Source organism: Telopea speciosissima, chromosome 2 (genome assembly GCF_018873765.1).
Source record: "Telopea speciosissima isolate NSW1024214 ecotype Mountain lineage chromosome 2, Tspe_v1, whole genome shotgun sequence".
NCBI lineage: Eukaryota > Viridiplantae > Streptophyta > Magnoliopsida > Proteales > Proteaceae > Telopea > Telopea speciosissima.
Window position 1 is genome coordinate 54109598 of NC_057917.1, and position 18665 is coordinate 54128262.

An 18665-nucleotide genomic window follows, 5' to 3' on the forward strand; every position below is an offset into this window, starting at 1 on the left:
CAAGTTTGGCCTCGTTGTTATGAGATATTTGGCTCGAGGTGGGTCGGCTAGAAATTTCGCCCTGAGTTAGGTCGGGTCGGGTTAGGGTTGAGGCCTCGAGGTAGGCTGGCCCGCCGACCGATTTAAGTTATATTGAAATATATATTGACAAAATTTATACATTATAAACTTTAAATTTCACCCACATTTCTTTATATAATATATTATATATGAAGACAATAAGTGTTATAATATAATTTATTATATTGTTATTTTATGTAAAATTAATAATGTTCTTCCACCATGCATTTCTTTCCCTCCCCATGATCGGGCCAATCGGTCAGCTCCACCGACGGGCGGTCGAGTTGGATTTTCTAGCCCTGAGTCGGGTTGGTCGGCCCGACCACTAGGGACTTAGGTTGGGCTAGGGTTCTATAAAGCCCACCAACACACGTTAGGAATACCGTCAACCACTCAACCATTGTAATGAGTATATGACGGTGCTTTTTCTCCTACCTTGTTTGATAGGTAAGAGGTAAAAGCTTGCCTAATGATAAGTTTGAATTTGACTTACAATTGAATACCTGATTCTATTTCTGTTTACCAGAAAAGAACTAGACGGCCGATTCAACCCATCAATTGACTCACGAATCGCCCTCAACAACACCCAGAGTCGAGTCTGCAACGCGGATACTTTGCACGCGACTCTCAAACCGGCAATCCAAGGCCTCAAGCAATCGATAAGACATCGTTTTTCACGAATCTACCGAATTGATTGATCAAAACGATTCAACGATATCCTATTTGTCTTCTTTTTCTTATGTTCTTGGCCTAATAAGAAAAAAAAAAGAAAAAATCAGATTTGACCTCTTCTCTTCTTGTGCTCTTGACCTTATATTTATTTCACAGGAGATAACGATATCTTATTCTTCTTTTTCTTGTGTTCTTGGTCTTAAAAGAAAGAAAAAAAAATCAGATATGACCTCTTCTTTTCTTGTGTTGTTGGCCTTGTATTCCACAGACGAGAATGATATCCTATTTGTCTTCTTTTTATTTTTTTCCATGTCAAATATTTTTTCCTTTTGTTTCTGGGTTCTCCTATTGGAATTTGGGAGTTTTTGGTTTTTTTTTTCCATCATAGATATATCTGGAAAATCGGGTTTGGACTAGGGCGAGTCACCTAAGTCGAGTCAAAATTTTGGAAAACCTAATCAAGAGTCGTGTAGACTAGGCTAGGGCAAAAAATGACGAGACTGGATCATAAATCGTCTGAGCCAAATAAGACTCGGTATTTTTACCCAAGTCATGACAAACTCGACGACATTAGTCACTTTTTAAAAACCATAAAGCTGGTTTACTTAGAAACTGAGTTGAGTAAAATAGTATATCCGTATTCTAAAATAAAAAGAAACCCTCAACTTCTCGACTCCCTTCTCTTGTTTAGTGATATAAACTCAAAATGCATTGATATGTGATTCCTTGATTTTTTGTACATTAAAAATTACAAAACGTGACTCGCCTTGATTGGGTTTGATAAGGCCGAGTCACCAGGTTTTTCCGAAAGACGAGTCGAGTTAGAAAACCTTTTCCAACAATGAATTTCATAGATAGCTCTTCTCTTTTGTAAAGTCTTTTTTCATCATAAATAGAACTTCTTTTCTCTAGTCTTACAACAATTTTCCATAATTTCTAATTTTTATGGTTGATCTCTACTTTTTTTTGGAATTGGATAGCCAGTTCTAAGGGGTTCTTAAAAAATAAATCAACGAATAAGGTGTGGCAAAAAACCATAACTTTAGGTGTAGCTTTGATACCATTTGTTAGGGATTTGGTAGAACTCATCCTCAATAGCTAGCCATGATGGAGAGGGTACCCAGATACCTATAAATTCCCCACATTTCTCATTCATATCCGATGTAGGATGTTTTTTTTTCTTCCATCTTCTGCATGAAACCCCAACAATCTTTGTGTCTATCTATCTCTCTCCTTTTGGTGATCCAAGACTTGCCTTGGTGGTTTGCTACTCTCTTAGGAGAACTGCGTCAGGAGTTTGATCGGTGGTTCAAGTCTCCTTAGCGACACCAAATCCACATTTATTTGCTTTTCAAGAAGTAGAGCCCATGTGGGTACCATATTGATCCCTTGTGGGTCTTCTCTTGCCTCTTTGTGGGGCCTTGATGGCTGTTGCGTCAGGAAATCGGTCGATGGTCCTTCGAGTGTCGTAACCTGCAAAAGACCCTGGGTGACAAAGGAGAACCGATGTGATTCCGGCCTAGGACTCTCCAATGCCTAAGTTAAATCTCTCTGAGCAAACAGATGAGTGAATAGAATTCAAGATGCCTGATGCAGTGACATGCCTTATTTTTTATAATGGAGTATAGCGGTGCGAAGAGTCCTAGTTGATGGCGAATAATCCCCGTAGTAGATAGAGTCCCGGAGTGTGGGGGGTCTTCCATGGTTGGTTACTTCTCTACGGAGAGGTAGTGTCCTGATAGGAACGGTGTTTCCAATAGATATAAAGTGTTTGTGTCCGTCTTGGATTGTGTGATTGATGGAGGATGGTGTAAAGTCCTGAAGGTGGAAGAAGTCTTGTCTATGATGGTGGTACAGAGTCCAGGTGGCGGTGTACCTCTTATTGGGGACGATGGTAGTATCCTTGTCCCAGTCCGTGGAGGGTGGTTGTTTGGGCTGCGCCCATAGAGGGCCGTGTGGTTCGCGTCCACAGTTGGTCTTTCGCTGGTCCGGTCTTGGTCCACCTCCTTGGGACAGGGACACGTAGCAACGTTTGATTGGTTGGTGTGATTTTGGGTTTATCATTTGTCCTCCACTTTCTTGGATCAGAATGTCCAAGAGAGTAGACTTTGCATTTTTTGCTTTGAAGCTTTGTCTCCCTTGCTCTATTCTAGTCTCTTCTTATGTGGCAGATAAGCCTTGGTAGTCATTCAACCTTGGTGGCCTTAAGCCTTTAATGGTTGTCGAACCTTGGTGGTCTACGGGCCTTGGTGGCATTGTGCCTTGGTGGTCTACGGATCTTGGTGGCATTGTGCCTTGGTGGTCTACGGACCTTGGTGGCATTGTGCCTTGGGGGTCTACGGACCTTGGTGGCATTGCGCCTTGGTGGTCAACGGACCTTGGTGGCACTATGCCTAGGTAGTCTACGGACCTTGGTGGCCTTGCGCCTTGGTGGTCTATGGACCTTGGTGGCATTGTGCCTTGGGGGTCTACGGACCTTGGTGGCTTTGAGCCTTGGTGGTCTACAAACCATGGTGACATTGTGCCTAGGTGGTCTACGGACCTTGGTGGCATTGTGCCTTGGTGGTCAACGGACCTTAGTGGCATCGTACCTTGGTGGTCAACGGACCTTGATGGCTTTGAGCTTTGGTATTCAAACCATTTTGAACTCCATGAACTTCTCGAACTTTGCCTCTAAACTAGGGGTGTCAATTCCAGGCCGGGCCTGGCAAGCCTGATCGAGCCCGCCCGGTTAAAGCCCAACCCGGACCGAACCGATTCTTAAACATGTCGAGCTTAGGCCCGACACGTTTAATAATAGGGCGGTCCCGGTGTGGGGTCCTAGCCCATCGGACACCTGATCGGACTGACCATTTTCAGGCCCGACCTAGCCCAACCCTTTAAGCAAACCTCCCTCCATTAATCCACTTAGCCCACCAGATAACCCTCTCTCTCTCTTTTCTATTTAACTCCTTAAAATGATTAGCCCATTAAGCCCAAATTAATGGGCAATTCAATTGATGGGTTTCCTTATCTCAGGAAGATGGTTATATTCTTCTCCATTAAGCTTCTCATTTCATAGAATTAGAACCAGACATATACAAAAAGGGCGGGGGGGTTCTTGCTCCAAATTGGTGTCCGTTAAATATTAGATGGAAGAACCTGCTAGTTAAATGAATCAAAGCAAGCACTAGTCCAGCAGAATCAAAGATTTTAAAGAGAAAACAAATAGTAGGACGAACCCAGTACTGTCAATGATGATTGAGTTGATATAAACACTTCATAGATTTGAGTTAATTATAATTACAAAAAGAAACAAATCAGTAAATAAAAACTAATAAACATAAGTACAGGAAAAGATTATGGTTTGAAAAATTGGGCTTGGATTTGGGTTTTGAATGTGTTTTGGTGGAAACCCATTTCCTTTCTCAGCATTTTTTCAAGTAGGAATTTAATTCTGTTAAGGCCCGATTAAGACCCGGGTAAGACCCGATGAAGAGTTAAACAGGCCCACAACCCGGTTAAGGCCCAATTTTAGTACCCAATTAAAGACCGACACCAACCGAGCCCGTCTTGGCCCGGACCAAATACTTAAATGGTCGGACACAGTGTAGCCTGCACAATTGGTGAGGCCCGGCTAGGCCCGACCGAACCCGACCAAGCAAACCAGTTGACAACCCTACTCTAAACCTTGAACTCGCGACAAATATGACTTCTCGTACTTCCCTTTTATCTTTTTTTTTTTCTTTGTCTTCTTTTTTTTGTTTTTTTTTTTTTTTTTTTTTTTTTTTTGAATTGGTCTTTGGCCACAGACGCATTTTTTCTCGAACCTTCCCGAACTCTGACCTCGAACCTCGTCCATGGCCTTTCTTGGTTGTGGCAATTTTTTTTTTTTTTTTTTTTTGTTTGCTTGATTTGATTTTTGGCCACAAACACATCTTTACTCCAACCTTGACCTCGAACCTTGATCCTCGACCTCAGACCTCAAACCTCGTCCATGCCCATGGCCTCGATCCACGATCGTAGCCCTCGAATCAATGCATAATTGCCCCCCGTTCGATCCGCGCCTGCATTCGATCTGCCTCTGGTGACGCTCGTTCGACTCGATCTGTGCTTGGTAATTTCTTTTGATTTGGTTCGCACCCGTGATGCTTGCTCGATTCGATCTGTGCTTGGTATGCTCATTTGATTTGGTCCGCATCCGCGATAATCAGCGCCCACTCGATCTGTACCCATTCGACCAGCGGCCCTTCGATCAGGGCTCCCTTGATCTACGCTCCTTCAATCAGCACCTCTTCGATCAATGCTTGGGCGACGTCCATTGATTCGCGGTCATTGATGCTCATTCGATCCGCGGTCATTGACGCTCATTTGATTAGCGCCCCTTCGATCAACGCTTTGGCGACATCCATTGATCCGCAGTCATTGAAGCTCTTTCGATCTGCGGTCATTAATGCTCATTCGATCTGCGGTCTTTGACGCTCCTTCGATCCGCGGTCATTGGCGCTCCTTCGATCTATGGTCATTGACACTTCTTCGATCCGTAGTCATGGTCTTTCCTTCGACGATCAGCGTTCGTAGTCCACCGTTCGGCGATTCATCCTCGGGGTCTCTGTTCGCCCAAGGCCTTCCATTCGACGATCAGCGCCCTCGACCATCATTCGATGTCTGTACTTCGTTCGACGATCAGCTCCCGCGACTGGTGGTTCGACGATCAGTGCCCGCGGCCTCTACTTCGATCGACGATCAGCGCCTGTGACCGATGGTTCGGCAATCAGCCCGCCGTCCTTTCGTTTGACGATCGGCACCCGCGATCGGTGGTTCGACCATCTATGCCCGCAACACCTTCTTTGATCGATGATCAACATCTGTGACCGGTGGTTCAACGATCCGCGGTCGGTGCCTGGTATGGACTCATTCTGTTTTCTCTTTTCTCTTTTCTCTTTTTGTCCTTTGGTTTTGGGCGGCGATCAATGTTGGACTTGATTTTTTTTTATCACTCCCTTTCTTCGATCGGCGCCCCCTTTCTCTCTCTTGTCCTTTGCTCCCTTCTCTCTCCAAGAGTCGTCGCTCATTCCTTTTGGGCGTGAACCTTGGCTTCCCCTTTTCTTTTTCTTTTTTTTCTAATTGGTCTTCGGCCATGGACATGTCCTTACCTTGACCTCAACCCCTCGCGAGCTTCAATCTCGGACCTTGGAGCTCGCACCCTCACGAACTTCGACCTCAAACCTCAGACCTCGAACCACGTCCTCGAACCTCGACCTCGATCCAATCCTTGATCCTTGAACCTCGTCCATGTCCATGACCCGATCCTTAACCCTGGACCTCGGACCTCGTACCACATCCTTTTGCTTTCTTTGCGGTCATCCGGTGCCGACCTCTTGTTATCCTGTGGCTTGTCTTCGATTGCCTTCTTCTAAGCTTGTACTATCTCGACCATATTGGCAAACTTGTTACATCTCTCTAGGAGCTCCTTCATGGTCTTGGTTTCCTTCTACTTGATGCTGCTCTGGAAGCGGGTGACAAATTGCTTGCACAGCTCTGCGAACGAACCTATCTACCTCGGTCGTAGTCTGGAGAACCATGAGGTGGCTGCACCTTTGAGGGATGCAAGGAATGCTTTGGAGGACACCACGTCCGATCCCCCATATAGGGTCATCATCCCATTAAAGTAGTTGATATGGTCGTTGAGGTCTGTGGTACCATTGTATAGTTCGAAGGTAGGTAACCTAAACCTGTATGGGAGTGAGGCTGACATGATCTCTTCTGAGAATGGATGTTGTCCAGGGATCGAATGTGTCATCCTTGGTCTACTTCTTCAGTCCTTCCAACTTCTCGTCCAAATCTTGAAGACTCTTTTTTAGCTCCTCATCCCATGACGGTCCTTCACGCCTGGCCTGCCGTTCATCGTCACCCCGTTCTTGTCCTTGTCGTGAAGCTTCCTCCCGCCTTGTGTGTTGGCGAGATGGTGAATGATCACGTCACGACAAGCCCTGGTCTGAGCGTGATGGACTTTCTTCTCTGTAGGACTGGCTTCGCCCTGGTGTGTAACTCCCCCCTAGTCGACCTGGGAACACCGATCTTCTAACTGAGCCTTCTGGATTGGGCACCACGGATCGATGCGATGGCGCTCTTCTATGATACGATCGAACTGGGAGATCCGTTGTTCTCCTAGGATGCTAGGAGGGATCTCCCTGCTGCCTGGTGTGCCTCTCAGACTTATCACCCCTGGGAGGTGATCTCCTAGGGCTCTGCCCCCGCCTACGACGGTGGGACATTGCACGCTGCCTCAAGTATTCGCGGAAGAGTTGTTGGTCACCAAGGATTTGGCGCTGCAAGTCGTTGATCTGACCTACAGTTACTGGCGCATTGGGATCAAGTGCTGCCTCCCCAACAGCTTCAATGGCTGCTTCAAGGTTGAGGTTGACTGCCTTAGCATGTTGGTTCTCTGGGACCTCTTCCTCTGGAGTGACATGGCCATTGGCTCTACGACGCGAGCTCTCTGGAGGAGGTGATCCGTTCCCCTCCCTCAGGGCATTGTTGGTGGAGGGAGCGGCTTTTTTGCCTTGTGGTGCCATTGTTGAACAGTTATGGAAACAAGCTAGTAGGTGTAATGGCTAGTGTCGTTCCCACAGGCGGTGCCAATCTGTTGCGTCAAAAAATCGTCCGATGGTCCTTCGAGTGCCATAACCTACAAAAGACCCTGGGTGACAAAGGAGAACCGGTGTAGTTCCGGCCTAGGATTCTCCGATGCCTAAGTTAGATCTCTCTGAGCAAACAAATGAGTGAATAGAATTCAAGATGCCTGATGGAGTGACATACCTTCCTTTTTATAATGGAGTATGGCGGTGCGAAGAGTCCTAGTTGATGGCGAATAATCCCCGTAGTAGATAGAGTCCCGGAGTGTCGGGGGTCTTCCATGGTTGGTTGCTTCTCTACGGAGAGGTAGTGTCCTGATAGGAATGGTGTTTCCAATAGATAAATATAAAGTGTTTGTGTCCGTCTTGGATTGTGTGATTGATGGAGGATGGTGTAGAGTCCTGAAGGTGGTAGAAGTCTTGTCTATGACGGTGGTACAGAGTCCAGGTGGCGGTGTTCCTCTTATTGGGGACGATGGTAGTATCCTTGTCCCGGTCCGTGTAGGGTGGTTGTTTGAGCCGCACCCATAGAGGGTCATGTGGTTCGCGTCCATGGTTGGTCTTTCGCTGGCCCGGCCTTGGTGCAACTCCTTGGGCCGGGTACGCATGGCGACCTCTGATTGGTTGGTGTGATTTTGGGTTCATCAATGGCCAATAAGCCCTTGACAACTCCACCCCAAAAAAAAAAAATCTCTTCTTCTCACATTAAATGACCTTACTTTCTATCAATATACTAAACTATTTTATTGTACCTAATTGATGTGCTCCTCTTTGCCACTTGCTCAGTGAACACACTCTCTCATTAATAAGAAAGCCAACATGTAATGCTTTAATCCCATTTCTCCACCCACCCCACCCGCACGTTAGTCATAAATCATATGTAGGGAGTTCCCTTTGAGGTGTGAATTAACATGATACGGTTTAATTACCAAAAAAAAAAAAAAAATAGAGTCCGAAGTCTTCTTCTACTCACATGCCAAGGTTTAATTGAAAAAGAAAGTTAACTAATCAAAGTGGCAAAAATAAAACTTTGAAAATCTGATAAAATAAATGAAAATTTCCTATAGAGAAATGGATGACTAAATTTACTTTGGAATGCCCCCTACGGTCAGAAACAGGGGTGGCGAAATGATCACCTCACCCCTCCCCCCCATATTGGATGCTAGGGCATGTACTCCCATTGGTCCATGTGCTAGTGTAGGGTCCATGCGACCAACTAGAGTCTAAAATTTAACATGTTACCACTTCAATTTATAAATATCCATATGATCGAACAATCAGAATACAAGATTCTTCATCAATTCATACGGTACATACATATTTAAGAAAGATCAATAATTAAGATTGAGTTTATGGACACAATTGAGATTAATAACCCTTAAAACATATAATAATCTTCAGTGGAACTTGAGGCTGGTTAAGATATTGTTGTTGACTGGGTCAGCCAAATGGTCCAATAGGTTCTGGAATGGACCAACTCCAGTGACGAGTCCCTGAACAAAGTAACCCAATATGGCCAGCATAGCCAATCTCCCATTCTTGACTTCCTTCAACTTCAACTCCTTCATTGCCTTCTCATCCTTTGTTCCCAATCCCAGTGGATTGAAGAAAGGACCACCAGGATAAGCCGGTTTACCTGACCCACCCAAGTACTTCTCAAAACCAAGGAAGTATTGCTTACCCATCGACCCTGGATTCGCCCAGTCTTGGAACCTTCTGTGTTCTGCAAAACCCATAAGTGCCATTTCCATCACGAACAGTGTGTATGGGTCTGCCCAGTAATTGTATGTTCCTGCTGGTGGTATCACCCCAGTCTGAAACCACGGCAGCGCTGTCTCCGGCGGGATCAGCCCCAGCTTCCCCAGTATTTCCGGTGCTATGGCGCCTACTGCTCCCAACATTGCGTAACGCCCGTTTATGACCTCTCCGTAAGCCAACCACTTTGGTTCAATAAACCCGCCTGTACCTTCTGGGTCCGACAGCCCCAGCGGGTCAAATCCGAAGTCACCTGGGAGGCTTTTTTTTTTTTTTAATCCATTTTTATTAGTAGATGAATAATTAATCCCCTGTCTTTCCAAAAAACATAAAAAAAACCTTCAAAAGAGTTGCATAGTTGGAAAACTAGTTTTCTGACTAACTCATGTTTGTTGGAAAAAAAACAAAAAATTTGGTGATTCGGTCTTGTAAAACTTTATCAAGGTGAAGTATATTTTTTATTTTTTAATATAATAAATGTATATAAAATAATAAAATAAAAATAAAAAATATGCAGAAACAAATCATGGAATCACATATCAATGTAATTTGAGTTTATACCATTAAACAAGAGAAAGAAGTCAAAGATTTGAGAATTTCTTACTATTTCAGAACATGGATTTACTATTTTAATCAACTCCGCTTCTAGGTAAATCAGTTTTATGGCCTTTTAGAAAACAACTAAACTTGATGAAGTTTAGTCTCGTCATTTTTTCACTTGACCTAATCTATAGGTCTTTTGATCAGGTCTTCCTAAATTTTGATTCAATTCGGGCAACTCGTTTAATCTAAACCCAATTTTCCAACTATGGTCTAAAAGTATAAAGAGAAAAAGAATGCTAACTAGTGTTGTGTCATGGCGTGTACTTACACCCAGACACAGCCCAACACAAAAAGACCGATGCTGCCCCCTAAAATGATGGAAAGAAATAGGGGCAACGCCGACCTTTTCATGCTAGTCTGTTCTTGAACACAGGTACACACCGAGGCACAACACCGGTTAACGTTCCTTTTCCGAAACATAAATTATAATCAAAGAGTAAGTGATTTAGGTAGTTTTAACTTTTAGTTAAAGATTACCTGCCATCTAAGTATGATAGGCTCTGTTTGGATGCAAACCAGAGCTGCCTGTCTGCTCCTTGCTGCAATATAAAATGCAAAGAAATTAAGGATTTATTATTTTTATTTTTATTTTAAAGGTGAAATGAAATCTTCCCCACCCCCGGTTCCCTCCCTTGTGATGATATGATGAAACAAAAAGAGAGAAATGGAGAAAGACTAACCTTGACAGGGGGTGTAGAAGCAGCTCTTACAACCAAGGAAGACTTCCTTGAGGAGGAGGAGGACGACGACCCACTTGAAAGGGTCCTTCCTCCCAGTAGCTGTTTTGCTGCCTCCACAGAAGATGTGAGAGAAGACGACACTAAGGCTTGTGTTGCCATCTTCTTCTTCTTCTTCTTTGCTTTATTTACTCTCTTGCTTCTTAATTTCCTCTTTCTTTCCTTTCTTTACTTGGAGGCTGTGAGGATATGATATGATAAGAAAGATGAAGACAAACAGTACTACTTGCAGAGAAGAAGTGGGGGTTGGGATTAAGGTTTGTGGTCCCAAAGGGCGGCTGAGAGGAGGTTGAGAGGAGGGTGAGGTGGGGCTGGTTGATTTCAAGTAGTAACAAACAACTTTGGATTCCAAATGGAAATCTAGGGCGATATGAGGTGTCAATCTCTCAGATATGATATGATCTTAGCCACCAACAAACGTTTGCCACGTGGAGATTCTAACTTGGATAATAGGATCATAATCATCCTCATCTCCAGATTTAACATATCTTCAATCTTTCTGAGTGCCACGTGGGATGCATATCTGCCTTGTATATTTATATTATTTAGTCATGGCATATTATTCGTAAAAATCTATATATGATGGCATAAAATCTGATCCTTTCACCTCCGCACCTGACCTCTCGTTGTTTTTTTTTTTTTTTTTTTAACAAAACTTCCATATCATCATCATAATCTAATAATCTATGTTTTACTATTATTTACCAAAAAAAAAAAAAATCTGTGTTTTATTTAATAAGTTGAAGACTAATGTGGCAATTCAGGGCCGGGTTTTTTAAAACCCTAGCTCTACCCTGAGTCTTCTTAGCTCAACCCAAGCCCAACCCGGCCTTAGGTCGGGCTGAGATATCTTAGCCCAAGCCCAACCCTACCAAGCTCAGCCCAATCCAGTCCGACCCTAATTGACCTTGATCGGGATAGGTTGGCCCTGATTGGCCCTGATTTTTGTCAAGGGCTGATTTTTGCTAGGGCTGGTTGGCCTTGAATTGCCCTGCTTTTTGCCATTTATGTTGTCCTATGCATTAAAAAAATGACATGTGATTAGGTATTGATTTGTTTCATACTCCATTGACTATCAGACTTTTCTTTAATTTAAAAAACTTAGCCCAAATGTTAAAATTATAAATATTTTCGTTCTATAGATAATTAGTCTTTGGGGAAAAGATCTCTACTTGGTGGTTTTTCCTACACCCTCTTACAGGACACCATAAGATGACGTCTTTGCCCCCTGGGTAGATACCCAAGTGTGCTCACGCAGTGGCCTAGACGCTTGTGTAGAGACCATGCGACTAAGAAGAGATCTCTTGTGCTTAATCTTTTTTTGGGTAAACCAATATATAGATACTAAACAAAAATTGCAAAATGTAAATAATAAATTGTAAAGCATAACCTAACACAGGGTTGGGTTGGGATGGACTTTGCTTGAAGCCTCAACCCTGGCCTAGCCCGACCTTGACCTAGGGCCTGAAAATGTCAACCCTAACCCACCCTCAGAGTTGAAGAATCCAGCCCATGCCCTGTTCGGGCTCAGGGTGGGCTCGGGTTGATATGACCAAACTTACTCCCTTACTTTAGACCATTAGATGTCTAGGAAATAGGGCTGCAACACAGGGTCGAGTTGGGCTGAGCCTTTTAAAACCCCAGCCCAACTCTGAGTTCCCTTTAGCTAGGCCCAGACCTGACCTAGCCCTAACTCAAAGCCAGAAAAATTCAACCCTGACCCGACCTTAGGGTCGGACCGGGCCAAGCTGATCGTGATTGGCCCTAACCATGGGGGGGAGGAGATGCATGGGCTGGCCAGATTGAGAAGAAGAAGAAGAAGAAGACGAAGAGCAAGAAAGGAACAAAAAAAAAAAGAAGAAAGTACAAGAAATAGAAGTACAAAAGAAAAAAAAAACTGGAAGAAGAAGACAGGGTTGGGTTAGGCACCGGGCTCAACTTGAGGCCTATACCTTGACCCGCCCTCAGGGCCAAGGTATCTCAACCCAGGCCAAGTTCAGGCTCAAGGTAGGCCAAGGTGGGCTCGGGCCATTAAGGCCAAACTTGCACCCCTACTAGCAGGAAATAATGTGTGGATTGGTCATGTTGAAATCAATTGATATATGTTTTCACGTATACTCATAACTTTCCATATACGTCCAAGCATCCTTGACATATTCCCTACGTTTTCTTTCTTAGATTTGTTAATTAATACCTTGTTTTACCAAAAACTTGACATATAAGCATAGGACTATAGAGTCCACCTACCACCAAAAGTTTTAACCTCATCGGAATTATAAATTGATAGTAATTGAGGGTATGGCAAACTCCTCATTAGGTATGGCTTTGCTAAACCCTGCTCCCTTAGGGCAAGAGATTGTTGCCTGGATGCATGGCCCTTGCACTAATGTGTGAGCTAATGAGAGAATGTGTTAGGAGGGAGATCAATATGGATGGAATTTTTATTTCACTAAGGCTGGGGTGGTAATTTTTTGCTATCCTATGTCTGGACACATAAGCCTCGCGACTGGGTAGCATTCTTTGTCCCTTATTAGGGAAAAGACTCTCTGAGCCTAAGGCCTACACTACGCCTCCTCACATATGTTATTATATTATTTTTTAAGTGAATAAAAGAATGATTAAGAAAATATATGTGAGAGGATGTATACTACCCTACTTGTTCAAAGAACCCTCTCCTTATAATATTATTCTATATCAATTTTCTTGGACTACGTGTTCATCATAGAATCCATGGATAACATAAACATCTACTACATGATAGGTCAAATGGGGTTGAATGTGATAGAAATTAGACATAAAGGTCCCTTGCTCATATATCAATTTTCAACCTAGAAAAACACGACTTTCGTAAAATGAAGTTTTAAAAATATCGTCCAAAAAAAAAAAAAAAAAAACAGATATCTAACAGAAATAAACAACTAAGAATGTAAGGGCAAAATGTTAATATATAGAATGTATATGATTGAATTTTTTAAGCAAGTTTCCCTTTACCACAATGAAAAGAGAACCTTTTAAACCACAATTTCTCAACCTTGAATTGAGTTGAGGAAGCATAGTTTTGACCGTACAATACAGGGCTAGACTTAATGATTAAATCACTTGCCCGATAGTCCAATTATAAGCTCACAAAGAGAGGACAATCCTCATCTGATTCGTTGACTGGTGCAGGACGATACCCTTTTAATGGTGAAGGAATCCTTGCAATCGATGTGGAGTTGGCTGAGACCTTCTCCTGTTTAGACTCCTGCGATGGCTCGACTACGGGGTGTATTTGGATGGTCCCATTGTCAATGAGCTTTTGCACTCGTCCCAAATCGTGGATGAAGAGATGTTTCAACCTAGGCGACAAAAACCTTTCTCCAAGAATTTTAGCCTAAAATTTGAGAAATCGCCAATCCATTTGGTTGAAACCATAATTTCAGTAGGAGGTAGGACTCATGAGGCAATTATTTATAATATAGGAAGGGAAGCAGCTTGGGCGTAATTTTTTTTCCTCATTTGGTAGGTTCATTGGAGCTTAAAGGATGAGAACCTATCTTTCTACATTCAACCACTTAGGCTTCATTTGTTTGATGAAATGAGATTATTGGGGGGAATTATTGTACGGATTCTCTCACCCCAATGAGTTTGTTTAAATAGGGTAGTAATTTTGGTAGACAAGTCTACTTTTCCTATGGCCCACATGGCCTACCATTTTTCCCACCCAACTTCCTTCCAAAGTCCCATAGAATCGGTAGGACTTTGCCAAAATTTCAGGGATTTTGCTCCAGAGAATCATGCACCTTGGACTCTACTTCAACCCCTCCGCTTTGATACTGGGGTATAACTTGAGTCCAAATTCAAGTATTATCGATCAGGGTATCCCCTAAGTCCAAAATCCGGACATTATGGACCGGGATATCCCCTAAATCCAAATCCGAATATTATGGGCCGGGGTGTCCCCTAGGTCCAATACCGGCCATAACAAACTAGGGACCAAGGTCTGAGGTCCGGCCGAAAAAAAAAAGTAAAGAGGAAATCGTCAAACGTTACTCCCTCGCACTCATTTTGTGTCCAAGGGTAGAGGGCATTTATTGTACATAAAAATACCCTTCCAATAGGCGATCAACACATGGAAGAAGACTACTCAAACTCTCAACGGTCAATTCAAAACTCTCTCATTACACATTTATTATGAATAGAGCAACCATTACAAGGAAATTGACTCCTCCACCGCCTCTCCTCCTATAAATATGAAGGTGAAACTTAAGGTAAGGGACTAGACAATATCCAGACAACTCAAAAATGCTCTCTTCGTACTCCCTCTACAGATGATTATATGTTGCCCGGGCCTGACTTAGGAATTGGAGAGTCCCCCCTCAGAGTCTGCTGAATCTCTTTAGTGTCCTTTATCATTTTGCAGGACCTTCACGTCATCGGATCACATTGTAGTTGCAATAGTTAATGTGGTAATTTTGCATTCTCCTATGTCAGGGCGCATGTTCCACGCGACCGGTCGCATTCTTTTTCCCTTATCAAAAAAAACGCTCTGTAAGCCTAAGGCATACACTAAGCCTCCTCGCACATGTTATTATATTATTATTTTGAGAAAGAGAACGCTACTTGGTTGTGTGCGGCACACAACCCTGTGTCTAGGCGTAGAAGCCATGCACCGCACGCAGCCAAGTAGCACTCTTTTCCCCTATTTTTTTTTAAAGTGAAAGAAAGAACGATTAAAAATAAGGCAAGAGAATGCTAACCGGTCATGTACCCACCAACGTAGTAGCCAATGAAGGTGCACGCAGAGGCATTGGTTTGGATACGATTTTTGAATTCACTGGGGGTGGAACGGTCTTCTCGAGCACAAAGGCATTGGTTTGTGTCTAGGCTAGGAAGTATCTTCATCCCCTTAAGTGCGGTGTACCATGCAAGTGCATCACACTTGAGAGGATAAAAATTAGCGTAGGAATCACACTAACCATGCGACTAGTTATCATTCTTTTTTCCTTAAAAATATATATGTGATGGGTGTAGTCGTGTAGAGTACCTTGCTTGCTCAGAAAACCCTTTCCCTTATATTATTATTCTATATTGGTTTTCTTGGATTACATGATCATCATGGAATCAATGGGTAAAATAAACATCTACACATTACAGGTTAATGGGGCTGAATTTAATAGAAAATAGACCTCAAGGTCCCTTTCTCATATCCATTTTCAACTCAGAAAAACACAACTTTGACCATGTGGCAAAATGAAGTTTAAAAAATCCAAAAAATAAATAAGGAGATTTAACAATAATAGACAACTAAGAATGCAAGGGCAAAATGCTAACATGTGGGAATGTATATGATTGAGTTTTGAAGCAAGTTTTCCTATACCCACAATAAAAGGAGAGCCTCTTAAGCCATGATATCTCAACCTTGAATTGGCGTGGAGAATCGTAGTTTTCAGCGTACAGTAAGGGGCTAATAATGATAAAATCATCTGCCTAAGAATCCAATTATACGGTCCCATCATGGTAGATGAAGAGATTCTTCATTCTAGACGATGAAAACCTTTCTCAAAGAATTTTAGCCTAAAATTTGAAAAAATGACAATCCTTTTTTTTTTAATTAATAATTGCCAATCCATTTGAAAGGTTTTGTTGAAACCATAATTTCAGTAGGAGGTAGGACTCGTGAGGCAATTATTTATAATAGAGGAAGGGAAGCAACTTAAGTATAAATGTTTGTTCCCCATTCGATAGGTTCATTGGAGCTTAAAGATCAGTAAGAGGTAGGATGAGGACCTATCCTTCTACATTCAACCGCTTATGGTTGAATGAGTTTAGACTGTTGAAATAATGATGAAAATTATGTAATATATGATTTGCCATACAATTGAATTAATATTGAAAAATTAGACAACTAAAATTTGACACTTAGCTAATACAGTACATCTTTTCCTATTCAATTGTTCAAATTGCCTCAAAAAAAAATTTACCAAAAAATTTTTTTTTTGCCTCAACAAACATGTCACATAACAATAAATAAGGGAATAAGTATTCGACGAACCTAGTCAAGTCAGTCCCTTTTTGCCTATAATTTAGGGAAAAGTATGCAAGAAGAACCATCTTGAAAATTTTCTCAAGCCGGCCCAAATATCTGTCATGTGATAGATCGAATGGGGGTCAGATTGTCTGAACAAAGTAAAACCTCAAAATCCCCTACTTACATGTTGAATTTCAATCCAAACTATATTCTCCAAGTAGCAAAGTACAGCTTTGAGAGTAGAAGAGGGCGCATGGACAAACCTTTTTTTTTTTAAAAAAGAATAGTTCTATTCAAATAAACGATATGAATTACACAAGGTTTGGATACAAAGTATCAAAAACCAAGAGTGGAATATGACCAAAGTGTCTCACATGCTATCGACACGGTCTTCCAGGCTAGGGGATTGGTATTTGGTAAAGCCAGATTCCCTAGAACCAAAGTTGTATACACAGCTAACAAGACAAAATGATATATGAAAAATATCCTTGGGAGATGAAAAAACCACTAGTGGAATAACAATGGTAGCAAAGCCATATGGGTGTCCACTTTAATAACAAAATGATATATGAAAAATATCCTTGGGAGATGAAAAAACCACTAGTGGAATAACAATGGTAGCAAAGCCATATGGGTGTCCACTTTAATATCAGAAATCCTCCTTAATTCGAATAATCCAAAATGGCCAATTGTATAGCTTGAATAGGGAAAACAATTGGGTTTGGCCTTGAGATTCTCTGGTCTTCTTTTCTGACGTCTACTCTAGCTTCGGCTCCACCACTGGATCTGTGTCCTACATCCTTAGGCCTCTCATGATGGGGAGAGTTGACAGAAAATCCATTGATGTGAGGAGGGTTCTCCAAGGAAGATGGACCATTGTTGGTTCTTCGAGTTTCCTATTCAAAGTCACGAAACATTGGACCGTAACAATGGGAATGGAGGATGGATAATGGTTTGGAGACGAGTGAAAGCGGAGTTACAACGAGCATGCCTTAAAAAATATCTCGTACAACAATGAAAAAAGTCAAAATGGATACTAAGTGATGGACCCATTTGATGAGCACCAAATACTGAAGCCGTTTGATGAGCACTAAATGATGGACACCAAATATTAAAACCATTTGGTGAGCACCAAAAATTAAATCCATTTAATGGGTGTATGGAGCCGCTTGATTGAATCCAGTAACAGTTTGAATAACAAAAGGTGAAGAGTGCAGATCGATTTGCGAAGATCTATGTTTTACTAGATTCTTGCGATGGAGCTCACAATGTTGTTCTCTCTTATCTGCCGAAGTTTATTGTTGCTGCTGCTACAACTGAAACGGAACTGGCGACGATCAAGCGATCTTGCTGTTGTGACTCAACTCTGCCTGAGCTGGAGATTTTGTTCTTGTAGATCTATCAATGTTCGCTGCTACGATTGCTTCAACGTTGGTGATGGCAACACTGCTCTCACAGACTAGGTTCTCGGTGAGATAGTAAACTGAGGAGGATGGTGGATTTCAAAAAGATAAGGAAACAAGCACAAAGGTGGAGAGGAAACACACAATGAGGCGGAGAGACTACATCTTGGCGAACAGAAGCTTTCGATCATCACATGCTACTCAATCTCAACAATGGCTTCTCTCAAACTTGATCTTTACTAATGATTATTCCAACTAATTATACCTATGTTGATCGTACAAGGAGAGATTTGGGAGCCTCTGGGTGTAACAATTGTCTACCCCAGCCAGCCATGTGGTGCAAAGTTGCAAAAACTTAACTAAATGCAGGGAATGATGAAAAAATAATATGAACAAACATGGATGTAACAAATACAATTATTGAATTTAAGAGTGAAATTTAACATTTGGCTAATCCATAATGAGAACATCTTATCCAACGATTAGTTAGCCAAACCCAACCGTCCATATGGCAGAAAAATGGTAGACCATCTTAATAAGCTTAGCAAGATGGATTGTGCTGATTAACCTTAGCCTAATTTATATGGACTAAGTTTTCCTCAACCTTCCTCTATGGTGGCCAACATTGCACTTGAATGAAGTTAAAGGGCATTTTTGACCTCCAACATAAAGTGAGATTAATGATGACAAATAGATTTGTGATAAACCCAAGGAATTTTAGGCATCTGTTCTACCATGAGGATGGACGGTGAGATTTCAGAAATGCATTCGGAACCTATTTCCACGCACATCCCGCGACCTTTGGATA

The 18665-nt window shown here is 42.3% G+C and overlaps 1 protein-coding gene across 2 annotated transcripts; it reads right to left on the minus strand.

The window, feature by feature from the left end:
* Nucleotides 1-8733: 8733 nt before the first annotated feature.
* LOC122652889 (chlorophyll a-b binding protein 8, chloroplastic) lies at nucleotides 8734-15676 on the minus strand. 2 transcript variants are annotated; one of them, XM_043846775.1, is made up of 5 exons: nucleotides 15657-15676; nucleotides 14477-14485; nucleotides 10388-10561; nucleotides 10185-10246; nucleotides 8734-9365 (listed from the first exon to the last, which is right to left on the minus strand). In XM_043846775.1, the coding sequence occupies exons 1-5, from the start codon at nucleotides 15666-15668 to the stop codon at nucleotides 8747-8749; spliced, it is 876 nt and encodes a 291-aa protein (XP_043702710.1). In that variant the 5' UTR covers nucleotides 15669-15676; the 3' UTR covers nucleotides 8734-8746. The 2 variants fall into 2 exon arrangements, with proteins under 2 accessions (XP_043702710.1, XP_043702711.1); XM_043846776.1 differs by lacking the exons at nucleotides 14477-14485; nucleotides 15657-15676 and having other exon boundaries at nucleotides 10388-10612.
* Nucleotides 15677-18665: the final 2989 nt, after the last annotated feature.